The sequence below is a fragment of the Blennius ocellaris genome (assembly GCF_963422515.1).
Source record: "Blennius ocellaris genome assembly, chromosome: 11".
NCBI lineage: Eukaryota > Metazoa > Chordata > Actinopteri > Blenniiformes > Blenniidae > Blennius > Blennius ocellaris.
The window spans coordinates 28,292,052-28,314,264 of record NC_137660.1 but is presented as its reverse complement, the minus strand read 5'-3'; the positions used below and the strand labels follow the sequence as shown (position 1 = coordinate 28,314,264).

The following is a 22,213-nucleotide window of genomic DNA, read 5'->3' as shown; positions in this document are numbered from 1 at the left end:
GTATGTCTTCTCCCACAGGGAACCTCCAAAGGCTCCATGGATCTCTTGTACTTCGCCATGGACTCCAGAGGCGTGAGTACACACTAGTACTACTCCTAGTACTGTTACTAATACTACTGCAGTTAATGTGTGTGTGGGTGTGTGTGTGTGTGTGTGCAGGTGGAGCGCCAGCCCGTCTATGAGAGCAACTTCTACATGTCCCTGTACTTCCTGTGTTTCCTGGTGTTCGGCTGCTTCTTCTGCTTCCTGTTCTTCATCAGAGCCTTCGTCAGGTCGATTCAACGGCACAGAGTGGAGATAAGTCTCCACGCCGACGCAACGTTGCCATGACACCATGACACCATGACACCATGACGCCATGACACCGTGACATAACGATACCATGACGCCATGACGGCACGACACCACGACACCACGACACCGTGACATCATGATACCATGATGCCGTGACACCATGACACGTGACATCATGATTCCATGACGCCGTGACACCGTGACATCATGATACCATGACGCCGTGACACCATGATCCCATGACGCCGTGACACCATGACACCGTGACACCGTGACACCATGACACCATGACACCGTGACACCGTGACATAATGATACCATGACGCCACCACACCACGACACCATGACACCATGACGCCGTGACACCGTGACACCGTGACACCGTGACATCGTGACACCGTGACACCATGACACCATGACGCCGTGACGCCATGACACCATGACACCGTGACACCGTGATGCCATGACGCTGCCTGACACTCCTGGAATTGAACTCTGATTTCTTCTTCTTCACTTTGGAGGGAAACACGTCTTCATGACGGAGGAGCAGAAGATTCACCCAGAAGGTTTCAAGAAACGTCTCAACACGCCCTGGACCTGCCCACCCCCCCAGGTGAGTCCACACCAGGTCCAGACCAGGTCTAGACCGGGTCCAGACCAGGAGTCAGTCCCTGGAGGTTCTGGTTCCACGGTCCCTGGTTCTCCTGCAGGCCGCGTGCCAGGCCCGGCTCTTCTCCCTGGTGACGTCTCGCTGGTTCGAGACGGCCATGATGGCGGTGGTCTTCCTGGACCTGGTTCTCCTCGGGCTGGACCTCCACGACATGGGCCATCTGCTCAGTGAGTCCGTGTCCTGGCTCCGCCTGGTCCTGATCCTGGTCTTCCTGCTGGAGCTGGTCCTGAAGCTCGTCGCCTTCAGGCGCTTCTACTTCAGCAGCGTCCTGAACCTCCTGGACCTCCTGGTCCTCCTCTCCTCCATCGTCAGTGAGTCATCCACTCATCCTCTCATCTACTGGTCCTCTCATCTACTCATCCTCCCATCCACTCATCCTCTCATTCACTCATCCCCTTATTCATTCATTGTCTCATCTACCCATTCACTCATCCTCTCGTTCAGTCATTGTATCATTCACTCATCCTCTCGTTCAGTCATTGTATCATTCACTCATCCTCTCATCAATTCATCCTCTCATTAAATCTTCCACTCGTCCTCTCATCCGATCATCCCCTCATCTGTTCACTCACTCATCCTCTGATCCACTCATCCATTCATTAAATCCTCCTCTCATTCACTGATTAAATAATTCACTCATCCACATATCCGATCATCCCCTCATCTCTTCACTCACTCATCCTCTGATCCACTCATTAAATCATCCTGTCATTCACTGATTAAATAATTCACTCATCCACTTATCCACTCATCAATTCACTCATTCATCCTCTGATCCACTCATTAAATCATCCTCTCATTCACTGATTAAATAATTCACTCATCCACATATCCTATCATCCACTCATCAATTCACTCATTCATCCTCTGATCCACTCATTAAATCATCCTCTCATTCACTGATTAAATAATTCACTCATCCACATATCCTATCATCCACTCATCAGTTCACTCATTCATCCTCTGATCCACTCACCCACTCATTAAATCCTCCACTCATCCTCTCATCCCCTCATCTCTTCACTCACTCATCCTCTGATCCACTCATTAAATCATCCTGTCATTCACTGATTAAATCATTCACTCATCCACTTATCCACTCATCAATTCACTCATTCATCCTCTGATCCACTCATTAAATCATCCTCTCATTCACTGATTAAATAATTCACTCATCCACATATCCTATCATCCACTCATCAATTCACTCATTCATCCTCTGATCCACTCATTAAATCATCCTCTCATTCACTGATTAAATAATTCACTCATCCACATATCCTATCATCCACTCATCAGTTCACTCATTCATCCTCTGATCCACTCACCCACTCATTAAATCCTCCACTCATCCTCTCATCCCCTCATCTCTTCACTCACTCATCCTCTGATCCACTCATTAAATCATCCTGTCATTCACTGATTAAATCATTCACTCATCCACTTATCCACTCATCAATTCACTCATTCATCCTCTGATCCACTCATTAAATCATCCTCTCATTCACTGATTAAATAATTCACTCATCCACATATCCTATCATCCACTCATCAATTCACTCATTCATCCTCTGATCCACTCATTAAATCATCCTCTCATTCACTGATTAAATAATTCACTCATCCACATATCCTATCATCCACTCATCAGTTCACTCATTCATCCTCTGATCCACTCACCCACTCATTAAATCCTCCACTCATCCTCTCATCCCCTCATCTCTTCACTCACTCATCCTCTGATCCACTCATTAAATCATCCTGTCATTCACTGATTAAATCATTCACTCACTCATTCATTCAGCCACTCATCCTCTCATTCAGTATTAAATCATCCATCCCCCCCCCCCACCCAGACATCTTCCTGTCTGACCTGATAAACAAGTACGTGTTCAACCTGGACCCGGTGGTGCTCCTGCGTCTGTCCCGTCTGACCCGGGTCCTCTGGATGTTCTCCGCCACCCGGGGTCTCCGGACGCTGCTGCTCACCTTCATCATGTCCCTGCCGGCTCTGGTCAACATCGGCTTCCTCCTCTTCGTCGTGACGTACACCTTCGCCGTCGTGGGCACGATGTCGTTCGGCCACGTGCCGCCGCTCTACATGCTGGACGACATGGTGAACTTCCAGACCTTCTGGAGCAGCCTGGTCGCCATGACGACGGTGACGCCCACGACCGCGTGGGACGGGCTGCTGTTGGCCGTCATGGCCACTCCGCCGGGCTGCGACCCGGAGGCGCCGGGGTCAGAGGTCAGGTGGCCCTGCAGCACCCCTGCGGTCGGCATCGCCTTCTTCGCCTCTTACATCCTCGTCTTCATCGTGCTGATCGTCCACCTCTTCACCGCCGTCGTCATGGAGGCCTTCAACGCCAGAGCACCCGCCGACGACCGCGAGGGAACGGGAGGGGCCAATGAGGCAGTGGGAGGGGCCTCCAAGGTGGTGGGAGGGGCCAATGAGGCAGTGGGAGGGACCTCCAAGGTGGTGGGAGGGGCCAATGAGGCAGTAGGAGGGGCCTCCGAGGCAGTGGGAGGGGACTCTGAGGAAGTGGGCGGGTCCCCTGGAGTGTAACAGTGAACATTATATCCTCTAATCTGACGACTATAATCTGTAATCTGAAGATCGTAATCTGCAATCTGAAGACGACAAACTCTTATCTGAGTTCTATAATCTGTAATCTGAAGATCATAATCTGTAATCTGACAACCATAACCTCTAATCTGAGTTCTATAATCTGTAATCTGAAAACCATAACCTCTAATCTAGGTTCTATAATCTGTAATGTAAAAACCATAACCTCTAATCTAGGTTCTATAATCTGTAATCTGAAAACCATAACCTCTAATCTCGGTTCTATAATCTGTAATCTGAAGACCATAATCTTTAATCTGAATTGTACAACCTCTAATCTAAACCATCGCCTGTGATCTGAGGTAAAAGCCACAATAAAATCTGTTCCAACAACTCGTCAAATTTACTGTGTGTGAGAAAACTGCAATTTCCTCTGAGTACCAGGGACTTGTTGAGTACCAGGGACTTCCTGAGTACCAGGGACTTGTTGAGTACCAGGAACTTGTTGAGTACCAGGGACTTCCTGCGTACCAGGGACTTCCTGCGTACCAGGGACATGTTGAGTACCAGGGACATGTTGCGCACCAGGGACTTGTTGAGTACCAGGGACTTCCTCTGACTACCAGGGACTTCCTGAGTACCAGGGACTTCCTGCGTACCAGGGACATGTTGAGTACCAGGGACTTCCTGCATACCAGGAACTTGTTGAGTACCAGGGACTTCCTGAGTACCAGGGACATGTTGAGTACCAGGGACTTCCTGCGTACCAGGGACTTGTTGAGTACCAGGGACTTGTTGAGTACCAGGGACTTCCTGAGTACCAGGGACTTGTTGAGTACCAGGGACTTCCTGAGTACCAGGGAATTTCTGAGTACCAGGGACATGTTGAGTACCAGGGACTTCCTCTTAGTACCAGGGACTTCCTGAGTACGAGGATCACAGAATGACAGCAGTATGTTTCCTGAAGAGCAGGTCAAAGGTCAAAGGTCAAAGGTCAAAGGGAAGTTGAATGAGTCAGTCAGTTACTCTTAAAAACTTTATTAAAAGGGTTGTTTGTTTTTTGTTTTGTTTTGCTGGACTAGAATTCTACGAAAGTGACAATATGCTGACAGATCCAGGCCACTGATTGGCTGCTGACAGATCCAGGCCTGTGATTGGCTGGCGAGCCGGTCAGAACAGGCAGGTGCTGTACAGCGTCACCTTGTGGCTGATCTCCTGCAGCAGCTCCTTCACCGCCGCCTCCAGCCGCAGCAGCTGCTCCGCCTTCTCCTCCAGACTCCGCTGGTTGTCTTCGTACGACATCTCCACACCTGCAACCGCACACACGCCGTGAGAGGTGGCCACAAGTCACCTGGTCGTCAGGTCACCAAGTCACCTGGTCATCAGGTCACCTGGTCACCAAGTCACCGGGTCGTCAGGTCACCAAGTCACCTGGTCACCAAGTCACCTGGTCACCAAGTCACCGGGTCGTCAGGTCACCAAGTCACCTGGTCACCAAGTCACCGGGTCGTCAGGTCACCAAGTCACCTGGTCATCAGGTCACCAAGTCACCTGGTCGTCAGGTCACCAAGTCACCTGGTCGTCAGGTCACCAGGTCGTCAGGTCACTAAGTCAACTGGTCATCAGGTCGCCAAGTCACCTGGTCGTCAGGTCACCAAATCACCTGGTCACCAGGTAACCGGGTCGTCAGGAGACAGAAGAGGAGAAGACTCTCAGCATGCCGGCCTACAGAACAAGATGGCCGTCACCTTTTAGCTGCTGCAGCTTGTCGCTGGCCTGCAGCAGAAGCTTCTTGGCCTCCTGCTGCAGTGACTCCGCCCTCTTCCTGGCGTCGGCCACGCCCCCGGCCTTCTGGCTAATCAGCCGCTCCACCGCGGCGTACTTGTCCGTCAGCTTGTCGTCCACTTCCTGAACACAAACCGACGCCGTGACCACGATGAATCCGGTGACTTAGCCGGCGATCGGGTGGACTCACCTTCCTCACGTCCTCCGCCGCCTTCCTGACGCTCGCCGCGTCCCGATTGGTCCGCTCCACGCTCAGCGTGGCGTTCAGCGCTCGGTCCTTCAGCAGCGTCACGTCTCGTTCCAGCGTCTGCAGCCTCTGGGTGGCGTTGTTCAGCTTCGACTCGGCGTCGGCGGTTTCCAGCTGCACCTGAACACAACATGGGACAGGTGAGGCGGCGTGAGGCAGCGTGAGGCAGTGTGAGGCGGTGTGAGGCGGTGTGAGGTGGTGTGAGGCAGTGTGAGGCAGTGTGAGGCAGTGTGAGGTGGCGTGAGGCGGTGTGAGGCAGTGTGAGGCAGTGTGAGGCGGTGTGAGGCAGTGTGAGGCGGTGTGAGGCGGGGTGAGGTGGCGTGAGGCGGTGTGAGGCAGTGTGAGGCGGCGTGAGGCGGTGTGAGGCAGTGTGAGGCGGTGTGAGGCGGGGTGAGGTGGCGTGAGGCGGCGTGAGGTGGGGTGAGGTGGCGTGAGGCGGCGTGAGGCAGTGTGAGGCGGCGTGAGACGGCGTGAGGCAGCGTGAGGGGGCGTGAGGCGGCGTGAGGCGGCGTGAGGCGGTGTGAGGCAGTGTGAGGCGGTGTGAGGTGGTGTGAGGCGGTGTGAGGCAGTGTGAGGGGGCGTGAGGCGGTGTAAGGCGGTGTGAGGCGGTGTGAGGTGGCGTGAGGCAGTGCGAGGCGGCGTGAGGCAGTGCGAGGTAGTGTGAGGCAGTGTGAGGCGGTGTGAGGCGGGGTGAGGCAGTGTGAGGCGGTGTGAGGTGGTGTGAGGCAGTGTGAGGCGGTGTGAGGCGGGGTGAGGCAGTGTGAGGCGGCGTGAGGCGGCGTGAGGCGGCGTGAGGCGGTGTGAGGCGGTGTGAGGCAGTGTGAGGCAGTGTGAGGCGGCGTGAGGGGGCGTGAGGCGGTGTGAGGCGGTGTGAGGCGGTGTGAGGCGGGGTGAGGTGGCGTGAGGCGGCGTGAGGCGGCGTGAGGTGGCGTGAGGCGGTGTGAGGCGGCGTGAGGCGGCGGAGAACTCACCGAGCTCAGCAGTCCGTTGGTGTCATGGATGTCGGCCGCCGCCATCTTGATGGCGTCGCCAGCAGCCGTTTGAGCTCGCTGAGCTTCTTCTAGAGCTTTCTGGACTTTCTCTGCTGAGTCCTTCACTGCTGCCGCCTCCTCACTGCACACACACACACACACACACACACACACACACACACACACACACACACACACACACACACACACACACACACACACACACACACACACACACACACACACACACACACACACACACACACACGGAGTCGGATGAGGACCCTCCCTGACGTCGGATGACATCATCCAGGTGCGACCGGGGACCCACCTGGCCTGCCGGGCCTGTCCCAGCAGGTCCTGGGCCCTCTGGATGTCCCTGGAGCTCTGCTGCAGGACCTGGTCCACGTGTCCCAGGTGTCCCACCTTCTGCCGGATCTCCTCCGTCAGGTTCTGCAGCTGCGCCGGCGACGTGGGCATCTGCATGGCCAGGACCTCGCCGGCCACCAGCTCCACGCTCTCCAGGTCCGCCGCGTCCTCTGGAACGGCAACAGGGCAAAGGTGACTCGCTGGTCCAGCAGGAGGTCCAGGAGGAGGTCCAGGAGGTCCCGGTCTGAGGAGACCTACGGGTGAGGAAGTCCCGGATGTGTTTGATGAGGTCCCGCAGCTCCTGGTTGCTCCGGTCCACCTTCTGCTTGGTCCGGTTGGTCTTGGCGAGGAGGTCTTGGGCGTTGAGCTTCGCCTCGTCCGCCTGAAGCTTCGCCTGCAATACCTGAAGACCCGACGGCGGTGAGTAGACCCTTCAGAGCCAGGACCTGAACGGACCGTGGACTGTGGACCGTGGACCGTGGACTCACCATCTTGGACAGTTTCTCCACCTCCTCCATGGCGCTCAGGATCTGGTTCTCGGACTCCTGCGCTTTCTTCCAGGCGTCGGCGGCCGCCGTCACGGCGCCGTCGCACCCGGGACCCCCGCACCGGGTCCGGCCATCCGGGTCCCGGCAGCCCAGACCGCCGCATGGGGATGACACACAGTCCTGGTCCGGCGCCGGGCCACCGCAGGTCTGGAGGGTCAGAATCCAGGGTCTCAGCTCTCCTTCCGTCCGAACGGACCGAAACTGGTCCGTTCGGACGGAGGTAGAACCGGTTTCTACAAATCGGTTCTACAATACCGGTTCCAGCTCCTTTGCGCCACGCAGACGGTCAGACTGAACCGGGGTCACGTGACACGTGGATCCCCCGGGGCAAAGCGGAGGTTCGGGTGGCGCTCACCTGGTGGCTGATCTCCGATAGGTCCAGAGTCTGCAGCTCCCCCGCCAGGTCATCCAGCTTCTGAGCGCGCTCAGTGTGTCTCTCCAGGAAGCGGTCGCGGGTCTGGTTCATCTTGTCCTCCGCCAGTTTCCGTAGCGACGCCGAGGTTTCCACCGGACTGCCGGCGTCGACGGCCGAGGCGTTGGCCCGAGCCTCCGCCGCCTCCGAGCGCAGGAAGTACTTCCTGATGCTGTCCGTCGCCCCTGGCAACCGCCGGGAGGAAGCATGGCGTGAAAAAGACTGTCTAGCAACACACACACACACACACACACACACACACACACACACACACACACACACCTGCGACGTCGGAGTTCTTGATGACCTCCACCTGCTCCAGCAGCTCCTGAACCGTTCGCTCCAGTTTCTGAGAGTCCGACCTCAGCGAGTCCAGTTTGGTCTCGGCAGCAGAGTCCTGGTCCTGCACCTGGACCAGGGTCTGGTTGGTCTGGTTCAGCTTCTGGCTCAGCGCCCCCATCAGGTCACTGCAGGAAGGACAGAGAGCGGCGTCATGGATCACGGGGACCAAACACCTTGAGATGAACGAGACTCACCTGACTCAGCTCACCTGACCAGGCTCACCTGGCCGGACTCATCTGATGAGGTTCACCTGACCAGATTCACCTGGCCGGACTCACCTGGTCAGACTCACCTGACCAGTCTCAGCTGACCAGATTCACCTGGTCAGACTCACCTGGCCAGACTCACCTGGCCAGACTCATCTGATGAAGTTCACCTGACCAGACTCACCTGGCCAGACTCACCTGGCCAGAATCACTTGACCAGGCTCACCTGGCCGGACTCACCTGGCCAGACTCACCTGGCCAGACTCATCTGGCTGGACTCATCTGGCCGGACTCACCTGGCCGGACTCACCTGGCCGGACTCACCTGGCCAGACTCATCTGGCCGGACTCATCTGGCCGGACTCACCTGGCCGGACTCACCTGGCCAGACTCACCTGGCCGGACTCACCTGGCCGGACTCACCTGGTCAGACTATCCTGACCAGACTCATCTGATGAGGTTCACCTGGTCAGACTCACCTGACCAGACTCACCTGGCCAGACTCACCTGGCCGGACTCACCTGGCCTGCTGCAGCAGCTGCTGGATCTGGCTGAGCGGCTGAGCCGCCGGGTTCTGGTCCAGGAGCAGCTGGACGTCGGCGGCGCTCCTCGCCACGCTGTCCACCGTCTTCCTGTACGGCCCGCTCACGCCGCTGGCCTTCACGGCGTTCACCTTGTTGACCAGCCGGTGCGTCTGATTGGTCAGCCGGCCGACGACCTCGTCCCACTCGGCGAAGCACTGGTGGCAGCGGCGGCAGTCGGGGAAGGTTCCGGAGAAGCCGCGGGCGCAGGCGTCGCAGCGCGGCCCGGACACGCCCTCCGAGCAGACGCACCGACCAGACGGCCGGTCGCACTGAGCGACGGAAATCCCCCGACCGTCACAGTCACAGGCTGGAGGAGCAACACGGCAATACATCAAGGAGGAGGAGGAGGAGGAGGAGGAGGAGGAGGGGCAGGAGGAGGAGGAGGGGAAGGAGGAGGAGGAGGAGCAGAAGGAGGAGGAGGAGCAGGAAGAGGAGGAGGAGCAGGAGGAGCAGGAGGAGGAGGAGGAGGGGCAGGAGGAGGAGGAGGGGAAGGATGAGGAGGAGGAGCAGAAGGAGGAGGAGGAGCAGGAAGAGGAGGAGGAGCAGGAGGAGCAGGAGGAGGAAGAGGAGCAGGGAGGGCAAAAGCAGGAGGAGGAAGAGAAGGAGGAGGAAGCGGAGGAGCAGGAGGAGGAGGAGGAGCAGAAGGAGGAGGAAGAAGAGGAGAAGCAGGAGGAGGAAGAGGAGGAAAAGGAGGAACAGAAGGAGGAGGAGGAGGAGCAGAAGGAGGAGAAAGAGGAGGAGGAGGAGGAGGAGCAGGAAGAGGAGGAGGAGCAGGAAGGGCAGAAGCAGGAGGAGCAGGAGGAGCAGGAGGAGGAGGAGGAGCAGAAGGAGGAGGAAGAAGAGGAGAAGCAGGAGGAGGAGGAGGAGAAGGAAGAGGAGCAGAAGGAGGAGAAAGAGGAGGAGCAGGAGCAGGAGCAGAAGGAAGAGGAGGAGGAGGAGGAGGAGGAGAAGGAGGAAGGAGGGGGGAGGAAGGAGGGGGAGGAAGAGGAGGAGGAACAGGAGGAGAAAGAGGAGGAGAAGGAGGAGGAGGAGGGGCATGAAAGGGGTGGAGGAAGGAGGGGGAGCGGGGGGGGGGGGGGGGTGGAGGGGTGGGGGGAACTTCACGGAGGTCTTCAGAGATCCACCATCAGAACAACAAACTCATCAGATGAAAGAACTCTTCCTTCCCACATCAGTCGCTGAACTTGAACACATCGTCTGCACATCCAGACAAATTACATGTTTCTGAAGTGAGTCACACACACACACACACACACACACACACACACACACACACACACACACACACACACACACACACACACACACACACACACACACACGTACATGTGCACACACACACACACACACACACACACACACACACACACACACACACACACACACACACACACACACACACACACACACACACGCGTACATGCGCACACACACACACACACACACACACACACACACACACACACACACACACACACACACACACACACACACACACACAAACACAAACACACACATACATGCGCGCACACACACACACACACACACACACACACACACACACACACACACACACACACACACACACACACACACACACACACACAGGAAACATCTGGATTCAATAGCAGTCTCAGCCGGATGCGTCCAGATCGACGGTTTCCCACAAAGCCGACAGCAGGAGGCGTCTTGCGCCGGCTCACCGTGACATTTGACCTCTGGATCGCCCCAGAACAGCTCCTTACACTCGCTGCACGTCCGTCCTCCGAAGCCGGGCCGGCACGAGCACTGACCACTGATCTGAGGGACCACACACACACACACACACACACACACACACACACACACACACACACACACACACACACACACACACACACACACACACACACACACAAAAGTCAAAACACTGTAGTGTATATGTCAGGCCTTTAGGTGGCGCTGTAACTGCTGAAGACAGAGACTCCTCCTCCTGCCCTTCCTGCTCCTCCTCCTGCTCCTCCTCTTCCTCCTCCTTCTCTTCCTCCGTCTCCTCTTCCTCCTTCTCTGCCTCATCCTCCTCCTCTTCCTTCTCCACCACTTCCTCCTCCTGCTCCTCCTTCTCCTCCTCCTTCTCCTCCTCCACCACTTCCTCCTCCTGCTCCTCCTCTTCCTCCTCCTCCTCCTCCTCCTCATGTTCCACGAATCCCCTTGTGACCTCATTAAAGCGACGAGCATCAGCAGCTCAGCAGCGCCACCTGCAGCAGGTTTACCGCCATGTTGTTGTTCGGCGACGTCACATTTAAAAAAAAAAAACCTCCCCCACCCAATCAACACGCTGCCCCTTGTGGACGATCAGCCAAAAAACCGGGGAGGAAAAAAAAACAAAACACAAAAAACACAAAACAAAAACACAAAAAAACCCACAAAACACAATAAAAACAAAAACAGAGGAAACACGACGCGGCGCCGTGGAAACGGCGTTCCTCCTCACCTGGTTGCAGGACGTCTGGTCCGAGTGTCGGGGGTCGCAGTCGCAGTCGCGGCAGCCGCGGCCGCTCGCCATGTCCCAGGTGTCAGGCGCGCAGCGGTCGCAGTGGCGCCCGGCGACGTTGGGCAGGCAGCTGCACTGACCGCTGGCGCCGTGGCAACGGCAGTCGCCGGGCGCCGGGCAGCTGGCGGCGTCGCTGCCCAGCCGGTTGCAGACGCACTCTGCGGAGGAGCGGACGGCCTCATGGGGTCAAAAGGTCGCGGGGGGAGGAGGAGCGCTGCTACCGATGCCGCTCGGTACTCACTGCGACAGTCTTGCTGTAGGGCGTCGCCGTAGTAACCGGGCCGGCAGTCCTGGCAGGCGGCGCCCTCGCTGTGGTACAGGCAGCGCCGGCACTCGCCGCTGCGGCTGTCGCACGACTCCGGGTCCGACATGTCGATGTTGTTGTTGCACTGGCAGGGCTGACAACGGCCTCCCGCCTCCTCGGGGTTACCATAGTAACCAGGTGAGCACTCCTCACAGCCGCCTGGTGACACGGCACGTAGCCACTTTTTATTTATTACGTAAAAAATTTTTTTTTACTGTTATATACAATTTTTTTTTCTAACATTTCTTTTATTTTTTAATTGAAAAAGTAAAAAAGACAAAGTAAACTTTTTTTTTTTTCAAATTTTTTGGTTTTACTGTTAAATATGAGTTTTTTTTCTAACATTTCTTTTACTTTTTAATTGAAAAAAGGTCAAAAGATAAAGTTAACTTGTTTTTTCCCAAAATTTTTAGTTTTACTGTTAAATACGAGTTTTTTTTCAAACATTTCTTTTGCTTTTTAATTGAAAAACAGTTAAAAAGATAAAGTAAACTTTTTTTTCCAAATGTTTTGTTTTACTGTTAAATACGAGTTTTTTGATTGAAAAAAGTAAAAAAGACAAAGTAAACTTTTTTTTTTTTCAAATTTTTTTGTTTTACTGTTAAATGTGAGTTTTTTTTCTAACATTTCTTTTACTTTTTAATTGAAAAAAGTTAAAAAGATAAAGTTAACTTGTTTTTTTTCAAATTTTTTTGTTTTACTGTTAAATACGAGTGTTTTTCTAACATGTATTTTATTCTTTAATTGAAAAACAGTTAAAAAGTTGAAGTTTACTTTTTTTCTTCAAATATTTTTGTTTTACTGTTAAATACGAGTTTTTTTCTAACATTTCTTTTATTCTTTAATTGAAAAAAGTTAAAAAGATAAAGTTAACTTGTTTTTTTTCCAATTTTTTTTGTTTTATTTGGTTTTTGGGTTTTTTTTGTAACCAAAAAGATTTTACATAAAAAGAATTAAATAAAGATTTGTGTCTCCTTTTTTTTCCATTTTTAAAAAACAGAGTTACCTTTGTACCCGGGGTTACAGAGGCACACGGCCTGCTGGGAGTCACGGTCTCTGTAGCAGCTGGCGGCGAACTGGCGGCGGCTGTCGGGGCCGTCGGGACACCTGCAGGGCCGGCAGTGGTCACCTGACCCCAGCACCGGGTCGCCATAGTAACCGTCCACACACCTGGAGACGGACAGACGTGAACGTGAGCAAGAGACACTATCACCAAAAAAAAAAAAAAAAAAAAATATCAATAAAAAATGTCATTGGAAAAACATCAGTAAAAAAAGAAAAGAGGAAAACAAGAAATGGAAAAAATATAAATAAAAAATAAAAAAATATGAAGAATAAAGAAAAAAGGAAACAAATATGAAGAAAAAAGATAAAAGGAAAAGATTTGAAGAAAAATAAAAAAGGAAAATTTGAAGAAAAGGTAAAAATATCAATATAAAATAAAAGAGGAAAAAAGAAATGGAAAAAATGAAAATGATCAAGAAAAAATAAAAAATAAAAATAAAGAAAGAAAAAAGGAAAAAAATATGAAGAAAAAAGGAAAAAGGAAAATTTGAAGTAAAGGGAAAATATCAATGAAAAATAGAAAAATGAAAAAATATGAAGAATAAAGAAAAAAAAGAAACAAATATGAAGAAAAAAGTAAAAGGAAAAAATTTGAAGAAAAAATTAAAAAAGGAAAATTTGAAGAAAAGGGAAAAATACCAATAAAAATAAAAAAGGAAAAAATAAAGACAAAATACAAATGAAAAAAACAATAATAAAAAAATTAATGAAAAAGAAAATAGTAAAATTTAGATAAAAAAAAAAAAAAAGTTATTTAGAAAAGAAAAGAAAAAAAGTTTAAAGAGGCGTCGTCCTGACCTGTCGCAGGCGTGTCCGACGGTGTGATCGCGGCAGTCCGTGCAGCGCCCCGTGGCGGCGTCGCAGGTCTCCGTGTGTCCGTTGCAGGCGCAGCGGCGGCAGGCGGGGAAGCCCCAGTGACCCGGGAGGCAGCGGTCGCACTGCCGGCCGGACGCCGCCGCCACACACACACACTGACCGCTCAGCTGGTCGCACAAGGAGCTGCGAGAACCCTGAGGGTCGCACAAACAGGCTGCAACGCAGAAACACGTCACGTCAGCGACGACTGGCGGTGGACTGTGCGTGTGTGTGTGCGTGTGTGTGTGTGTGTGTGTGTGTGTGTGTGTGTGTGTGTGTGTGTGTGTGTGTGTGTGTTGGACACCTCGGCAGCCTTTGGGTCCAAACTGGAACGTCGCCGGCGCACATCGGTCGCAGTTCCTGCCGATGACGTTTGGCCGACATTCACACTGCCCGCCACTGGGGGCGCACACGCTGCTGAGGGAGCCCTGAGGGTCACACTGGCATTCTGGGAAATTTCAGCCACACAAGTTCCGAGTCAGACACTGAGCCGCGGACACGCCCACCGGCTGGTCAGGAAACGACGTCGGCCTGGCGACCGGTACCTCGAGCCCCCTGGTGCAACATGGCCGAGATGCTGAAGACGAAGTTCCTGCAGACGTCGTTCAGCGGCGTCTTGACGACGCTCTGGCTGTTCTCCAGACACCGGTACCGCTGGAACGTTTCCCAGGCGTCACCGCCGCCACCGCCGCCGCCGGAGTCGCCGCCTTCCGACGGCGAGAAAATGTCCAGACTCTTACAGTGAGGCATCAGAACGATCTGAGGGCCAGAAGTGAAGACGGTGCTACAAGTTCAGTGCTACAAATCCAGAGCTACAAGTTCAGTGCTACAAGTTCAGTGCTACAAGTTCAGCTCTACAAGTTCAGTGCTACAAATTCAGAGCTACAAGTTCAGTGCTACAAGGTCAATCCTATAGGTTCAGAGCTACAAGTTCAGTCCTACAAGGTCAATCCTATAGGTTCAGAGCTACAAGTTCAGTGCTACAAGTTCAGTCCTACAGGTTCAGAGCTACAAGTTCAGTGCTACAAGTTCAGTCCTACAGGTTCAGAGCTACAAGTTCAGTGCTACAAGTTCAGTCCTACAAGGTCAATCCTATAGGTTCAGAGCTACAAGTTCAGTGCTACAAGTTCAGTCCTACAGGTTCAGAGCTACAAGTTCAGTGCTACAAGTTCAGTCCTATAAGGTCAATCCTACAGGTTCAGAGCTAGAAGTTCAGAGCTAGAAGTTCAATCCTACAAGGTCAATCCTACAAGTTCAGTGCTACAAGTTCAGTGCTACAAGTTCAGAGCTACAAGTTCAGTGCTACAAGTTCAGAGCTACAAGTTCAGTGCTACAAGTTCAATCCTACAAGTTCAGAGCTACAAGTTCAGTGCTACAAGTTCAATCCTACAAGTTCAGTGCTACAAGTTCAATCCTACAAGTTCAGAGCTACAAGTTCAGAGCTACAAGTTCAGAGCTACAAGTTCAGTGCTACAAGTTCAGTCCTACAAGTTCAGAGCAACTCGTCCCTCACCGAGTCGATGAGGGTGTACGGACTCTGGACGTCGCTCAGCGCTGAGTAGAGCGGCAGGCTGAGGCGGACGGTGTAGTTCAGACCGGACTCGAAGCACACCGGCCGGGGAAGAACCACGTACCTACACACACACACACACACACACACACACACACACACACACACACACACACACACACACACACAGTCAATGCGTTGCGATGTGTTGATTCGAGGCGGTTGTTGTGTTGTTGTTTCTCGTGTTGTCGTGGTCACCGTGAGCCCGGGTGCAGCGAGGTCGTCTGGTGGTCGTCGTCAGGCACGGTGTTGATGCAGCGGCTGTGCGCTCTGATTGGCCCCGGCCTCATCACCGTCATCAGGACCTCCTCCCATTGGTCGGGCAGCTGCAGAGAACACCCACCTCTTCAGTCTCGCCTCTGACATCAGAGTGGGCGGGGCTACGCCTGACACACGTCCAAGGAGCTACATCTAATGGGTGGAGCCACACATGTGGGCGGAGTTTTGTCGTGTGCTCAGGGGGGGGGTGACACGTGTGGGCGGAGCTACACATGGTGGATGGCACAACTCCTGGTGGGCGGGGCTACACCTGTGGGTAGAGCTACACCTGAGCGATGGCGGCGGCGTACCTGTGGCTCGTAGCGGACCAGGACGTCGTACTCCATGGAGTGCGGGATGTTGTCCACGGAGAACTCCAGGAACGCCCCCTCGGGGACGTTGACCAGCCCGATACCCGTCCAGGTGGGACTCCGGTCCAGGGGGCGGGGCCTCGGCACCACGGTGACGCCCTGTTTCCACGACAACACCCAGCGACACAAAACCAATGCAGGTACTTCAACTTCCTGTTGTCACGGCGTTCGGGGTGTAGTACTTGGCAATGGTAATTAGTTACCGATTACTCCTCTGAGAAAATACTTTACTGCCGACTTCTTTTCGAAAGTAGTGAGTTACTTTACTTTAGTTCCTTTTGAGAAAACATGGCGCCGAGCGTGAGCCCGCCTCCTTCTGGTGATTCGTCATTTAAACCGAATCACGTGAAGCAGCAAGCTCCGCCCCTTCCATGCGAACGCGCACAGGGACGGTGATCAGGATGTGTGTGTGTGTGTGTGTGTGTGTGTGTGTGTGTGTGTGTGTGTGTGTGTGTGTGTGTTCAGACTCACCGGTCCGAAGTGTGCGTCCTCGGCTTCGTACGTGTAGTGATCCAGAGCCACGAAGTAGAATCCAGACTCCACCTGGTCGCAGCGCCGGCCGAACATGTGACGTCGACACACACACTGACCGGTCTGCTGGTCGCACCTACACGCACACACACACACACACACACACACACACACACACACACACACACACACACACACACACACACGTTAGTTAGCATATTAGCCTAGCGTTAGCTCTCGGCTTGACCTTTGAACTCACTGGTTGTTGACGGCTCCACCGAGGTCACAGTCACATGGTCTGCAGCCGTCCAGGTCGTTACTCAGACCCCAGTGTTCAGCCTGCACACACACACACACACACACGCACACACACACTGATTGGCTGAACGCTTGATGACGTCATGGCGCTCGACCGGCCACACCCACAGAGTCGCGATTGGCTTGAACGGTCGGTGATGTCATGGCGCTCCACTCACCACACACTGGTCGCAGTTGTGCCCCGTCACCAGACGCTTACAGAAACACGCCCCCGTGTGGCCGTCGCAGGGATTCCCTGCAGCGAGCGTCCCCACGGGGCTGCACGCACACGCTGCACACACACACACACAACTGTTGCTGCAGGTGTTTGTTGTGTTTGTGTGTGAGTGTGTGTGCGTGTAGTTGTTGTGTAGTTGTGTACCTGTGCAGCCGCCCTCGCCCAGCCCGTAGTGGGCGCTCCTGCAGCGGTCGCAGCGTTCGCCTTCCACGTTGGCTTTACAGCGGCACTGGCCGGAGATCAGACCCAGACGCACGTCAGTCGTCCGGTCGCACACGCCTCCGTCCTGGGAGCCGACCGGGTCGCAGTTACACGCTGCGCGCACACACACACACACACACACACACACACAGATGTTTGAGAAGAACCGTCGAACGTCTGAGAAGAACCGTCGGACGTCTGAGAAGAACCGTCAGATGTCTTAGAAGAACTGTCGGATGTCTTAGAAGAACTGTCGGATGTCTTAGAAGAACCGTCAGATGTCTTAGAAGAACCGTCGGACGTCTGAGAAGAGCCGTCGGACTCACGCTGGCAGACGTTGGGGTCGCGGACGTCCCTCTCCGGGTGTTGGTAGTAGAACGGTTCGCACTGCTCACACCGGTTCCCGCCGGTGTTGTGGCGGCAGCCGTCGCAGACGCCGCCGCTCACATTCCCCGACGCCACGAACACGGCCACGTCGAAGTGGCAGGAGTCCGCGTGGCCGTTACAGTCGCACTCTGGAGACGACAGAGACAGGAAGTGAGACAGAGGAAACAGCAAGCGAGAAAAAGGAAGTGAGACATGGAGACAGAAAGTGAGATACAGGAAACAGGAAGTGAGACACGGAAATCAGGAAGTGAAACATGGGAAACAGGATTTGAGATACAGGAAACAGGAAATGAAACACAGTAAACAGGATGTGGGATACAGGAAACAGGAAGTGAGACACAGGAAACAGGATGTGAGATACAGGAAACAGGAAGTGAGACACAGGAAACAGGATGTGAGATACAGGAAACAGGAAGTGAGACACAGGAAACAGGATGTTAGATACAGGAAACAGGAAGTGAGACACAGGAAACAGGATGTTAGATACAGGAAACAGGATGTGAGACACAGGGAGCAGGAATTGAGACACAGGAAACAGGAAACCAGGCAGATCCGGTGATGCCGAGGACTCACTCTTGCAGGCGTTGGTGTTGCGACCCTCAGCAGGTCTCCAGGGAAGGTCGTGGTGGAAATCCTCGCACCGTTCGCAGTTCAGACCCTTGGTGTTGTGGTTGCACATGCAGTGGCCGTGGACCTGAGGAAGCAGAGGCTCGGTAAGATTCAGTGAGGAACTCGGCAAGGAACAAAAGAATAATGGCCACCCACCATGCCCTCCATGGCGTGCTGCGCCGCCCCGACGGGGGCGCACTCGGACGCGTGTCCGTAGCAGAAGCAGTTGCCGCGGACGACCATGTCGTAGAGGGCGTAGTAGTACTTCTCCTTGATCTCCACCCGAGAGTCCAGCAGGTTGTCGCCCAGCGTGTGGAGCCGCGTGAACTTCACCCTCAGGTTGGTGATCTTCAGCAGGTCTGCAAGAGGTCAGAGGTCAGAGGTCAGAGGTCACACGCTGGGTATCCGGTTCCGCAGAACCGCTGAGAAACTCGTCAGCAGGTCACATGACCTACTCTGGATTCGAGGACTGTACGGGTCGTCGATCTTGAACGCCGGATCCAAAACTCGGAAAATCACCTGCGAGACAAAATTACGTTTTTATCGTTTTGTGCCTGGAGGTGGTCGGCGGCCGATGATGACATCACGGTGACTCGGTGAGTCGTAGTGCTACCAGTAGTCGTACCTCCCCCTCAGTCGACGGCTCGATGTCGGAGTAGCGCGAGTCGCAGATGACGTCGTCGACCTTCCGCATTGCGCCCTGGGAGACGGCGGGGAACGACGCCTCGCAGTCGTAGGCGAAGTACCGGTACACCTGCCATGACTTGCCGAAGTCCGCCGAGCGCTCGATGGCCATGGCGGCGGGCCGGAACGTCTGCGGGGCGGAGGAGGCGGAGTCACGTCAAACGACGTGTGACTACCCAGGGTGCTCTGCGGCGCTGCGCGGCGCGGCGGCTCACCTTGAAGGTCATGATGAGGTGCGTGAAGTGAAACTCCGCCTCCAGGTCGAGCTGGATGGTGACGTTCTCCATGCCTGCACACACACACACACACACATTGTAAAATCCCCTCTCTCCATCCTATGGAACCAGGTGTTCTTCCTCTCTCTCCCGGACGCCCCGCCCACCGTTCTCCGACTGCCACCAGGTCTTCAGCCGGTTGGGGGCAAAGGTCGTCACCACGTTCTCCACGCGGTGGTTGTCGGTCTGGTTGATTGGCTCGCCGTACGGCGCCGTGGAGTCGCACAGGAAGCACTTCTTCTCCTCCTGGGTGTGAAGAGAGAGAAGGCTGAACAGACGTTCTGCACGCGATCTGACCGACTTCAGGAACCCGGAGCCTGATGTTTACGTGAACTTTAGCTTCCTCGGCGCCTGATTGGTCGGCTGTGTTTCCTCTGCAGGAACATCTGGACAAACATCTGTCTGCTGGGAGAGAAGCAGCTCCTTATAAGGGGACGCTCCCAGACAGGAAGTACCGCAGACACACACGCACACATGCGATTCTGATGTTGGATGTTTGTGTTTTGTTTACCTGTTGTTTTGGATGTTGTTTACCTGTTGTTCAGGTGTTGCTTACCCGTTTTGGATGTTTACCTCTTCAGGTGCTGGTTACTAGTTGTTGAGGCGTTGTTTACCTGTTGTTCGGGTATTGTTTACCTGTTGTCCAGGTATTGCTTACCCGTTTTGGATGTTAACCTGTTCAGGTGCTGTATACTAGTTGTTGAGGTGTTGTTTACCTGTTGTTCAGGTGTTGTTTACACGTTATTCAGGTGTTGCTTACCCGTTTTGGATGTTAACCTGTTCAGGTGCTGTTTACTAGTTGTTGAGGTGTTGTTTACCTGTTGTTCAGGTGGTGTTTACCTGTTGTTTTGGATGTTTACCTGTTGTTTCGGATGTTGTTTACCTGTTCAGGTGTTGTTTACTTGTTGTTTTTGGTGTTGTTCACCTGTTGTTCAGATGCTGTTTACTTGTTCTTTGTGTGTTGTTTACCTGTTTTTTTGGATGCTGTTTAGGTGTTATTTGTGTGTTGTTTACTTGTTGTTTGTTTGTTGTTTACCTGCAAGTGACTGACGATGCAGAACGGTTCCGGGTGGTTCAGGCCACAGGTGGACGTCGCTGACAGCTGGTGAGCTCGGCCAATCAGCAGGTCTCCTGTTGCCGGGTAACAGCTGCCCTCAGTGCACATGTCACTGAATTCGGGGAGAGTGATGTCATCACTGGCCACGCCCACCGAGGCCCCGCCCTCCTGGGCACAGGTGAACACCTGGAGCGCTGTGAGGGAACGTCGGTTAGCATGTAGCTGATGTCTGTTAGCATGTTGTTAATGTCTGTTAGGAGAGAGTTAGAGGAGGAGAAGAAGCATTGGAGAGGGGGGGGAGGAGGAGGAGGAGGAGGAGGAGGAGGAGGAGACGAAGCGAAGGAGGGGAGGAGGAGTAGAAGCGGAGGAGATGAATGAAGAGGAGAAGAAGAAGCGGAGTAAGGAATGATGAGGTGAAGAAACAGGGGAGGGGAGGAGGAGGAGGAGGAGATGCGGCGGAGGGGTGGAGGAGGAGGAGGAGGAGGAGACAAAGCGAAGGAGGGGAGGAGGAGTAGAAGCGGAGGAGATGAAGGAAGAGGAGAAGAAGAAGCGGAGTAAGGAATGATGAGGTGAAGAAACAGGGGAGGGGAGGAGGAGGAGGAGATGCGGGGGAGGGGTGGAGGAGGAGGAGGAGGGGGAGGAGGAGGAGGAGGAAATGCGGGGGAGGGGAGGCAGGATGAAAAAGCAAAAAGTTTCAGCTTCATTCAAAACAAACTTTTCATCTTTTTTCTGGTTCAAACTCAAGCATGTTTCTTGTTTCATGTTTAGGAGAAACCTTTCATTAGGCTCACTACAGACAGTACAGACATCACCGACAAAAGACGGTACAGACACTAGAAATAACAGACACCAGATAGTTACAGAAACCGGAAAGTACAGACACCACAGACACTAGAAGGTACAGACACAAGACACCAGATAGAACAGACACCAGACAGTACAGACACCATAGGCACTAGAAAGTACAGACATCAGACCCCACAGACTCTAGACACCAGATAGTACAGACACCAGAAAGTACAGACACCACAGATACCATACAGCACAGACACTAGAAAGTACAGACACCAGACACCACAGTCACCAGGATATACAGACGTTTGACAGTACAGACACCACAGACACTAAACACCAGATAGTACAGACACCAGAAAGTACAGACCCCACAGACACCAGGATATACAGACAGTAGACAGTACAGACATCACAGACACGAGAAAGTACAGACACCAGACACCACAGACACTAAACACCAGATAGTACAGACACCACAGACACGACACACCACAGACACTAGAAAGTACAGACACCAGACCCCACAGACACCAGGACATACAGACAGTGGACAGTACAGACACCACAGACCCCCTCAGGAGGGAGGGGAGGTTGAACTCACCGCAGAGCGCCACCAGCTGGAGCTGCAACATCTGATCAAACCTGCAGTAACAGAGTCAGTCTGCAATCAGTCAGAGCCGGGAGGGACTGAATCCAGGACCCTGCAGACCTCCTGGGCTGCTCTGACTCCTCCCCCCGACTCCTCCTCTGACTCCCCCGACTCCCCCCGACTCCTCCTCCGACTCCCTCAACTCCTCCTCCGACTCCCCCAACACCTCCTCTGACTCCTTGGCTCCTCCTGGACTCCCCCTGGACTCCCCCCTGACTCCTCCTCTGACTCCTCCTTGACTCCTCCTTGACTCCCCCCCGACTCCTCCTCCTTGACTTCTCCTTGCACCCCCCCTCCAACACCCTCCAGCTCAGGATGAGACAAAGACATTCCAGAACCCCCCCCTGTCAACACACCTCCTCTTTGTTGTTGCAGGTGTGTGTGTGTGTGTGTGTGTGTGTGTGTGTGTGTGTGTGTGTGTGTGTGTGCGTGCGCGTGCGTGTGTGTGAGACCCCCCAACCTGAACATCTGAAGATTCAGTTTTATTAGTGCGTGATCCAGGTGCATCGTGGGAAACGGACTATGAACGTGTGCCAGCTCGCACACACACGCACACACACACACACACACACACACACACACAGTTGTTGGTTTTGTGAAG

At 53.6% G+C, this 22,213-nt stretch overlaps 2 protein-coding genes across 2 annotated transcripts in view; one reads left to right on the top strand and one right to left on the bottom strand.

Moving 5' to 3' along the window:
• Nucleotides 1–3,923, top strand: part of LOC308136615 (sodium channel protein type 4 subunit alpha B-like) — an 11,934-nt gene extending 8,011 nt beyond the window's left edge. Inside the window, exons 19-23 of the mRNA XM_080505038.1 lie at nt 19–72; nt 160–297; nt 809–907; nt 1,005–1,275; nt 2,821–3,923. Coding sequence (XP_080361164.1) covers nt 19–72; nt 160–297; nt 809–907; nt 1,005–1,275; nt 2,821–3,530 — 1,272 coding nt within the window. The 3' untranslated portion in view covers nt 3,531–3,923. The remainder of the gene's footprint in view (nt 1–18; nt 73–159; nt 298–808; nt 908–1,004; nt 1,276–2,820) is intronic.
• Nucleotides 3,924–4,565: 642 nt separating this feature from the next.
• On the bottom strand, nt 4,566–21,633 carry lamb1a (laminin, beta 1a). Its single transcript, XM_080505061.1, has 33 exons — nt 21,565–21,633; nt 20,148–20,362; nt 19,219–19,357; nt 19,052–19,125; nt 18,778–18,966; nt 18,608–18,671; nt 18,309–18,511; nt 18,117–18,237; nt 17,483–17,671; nt 17,100–17,270; nt 16,897–17,009; nt 16,680–16,759; nt 16,421–16,556; nt 15,890–16,048; nt 15,519–15,646; nt 15,264–15,384; nt 14,296–14,509; nt 14,055–14,198; nt 13,694–13,925; nt 12,837–13,000; nt 11,768–11,989; nt 11,467–11,684; nt 10,697–10,793; nt 8,931–9,300; nt 8,145–8,329; nt 7,806–8,047; nt 7,391–7,597; nt 7,161–7,305; nt 6,865–7,072; nt 6,534–6,675; nt 5,506–5,682; nt 5,279–5,438; nt 4,566–4,840 (listed from the first exon to the last, which is right to left on the bottom strand). The coding sequence occupies exons 1-33, from the start codon at nt 21,593–21,595 to the stop codon at nt 4,701–4,703; spliced, it is 5,400 nt and encodes a 1,799-aa protein (XP_080361187.1). The 5' UTR covers nt 21,596–21,633; the 3' UTR covers nt 4,566–4,700.
• Between the last annotated feature and the right edge of the window lie 580 nt (nt 21,634–22,213).

Bases quoted from the DNA above. Each gene is read 5' to 3' on its own strand.
- lamb1a (XM_080505061.1), bottom strand. From the start codon at position 21,595: ATGTTGCAGCTCCAGCTGGTGGCGCTCTGCG. The intron at 18,967-19,051 runs GTGAGCCGCCGC...TCCGCCCCGCAG, and splicing joins ACCTCATCATGACCTTCAAG to ACGTTCCGGCCCGCCGCCAT. The intron at 17,010-17,099 runs GTACACAACTAC...GTGTGTGTGCAG, and splicing joins GGGCGAGGGCGGCTGCACAG to CGTGTGCGTGCAGCCCCGTG.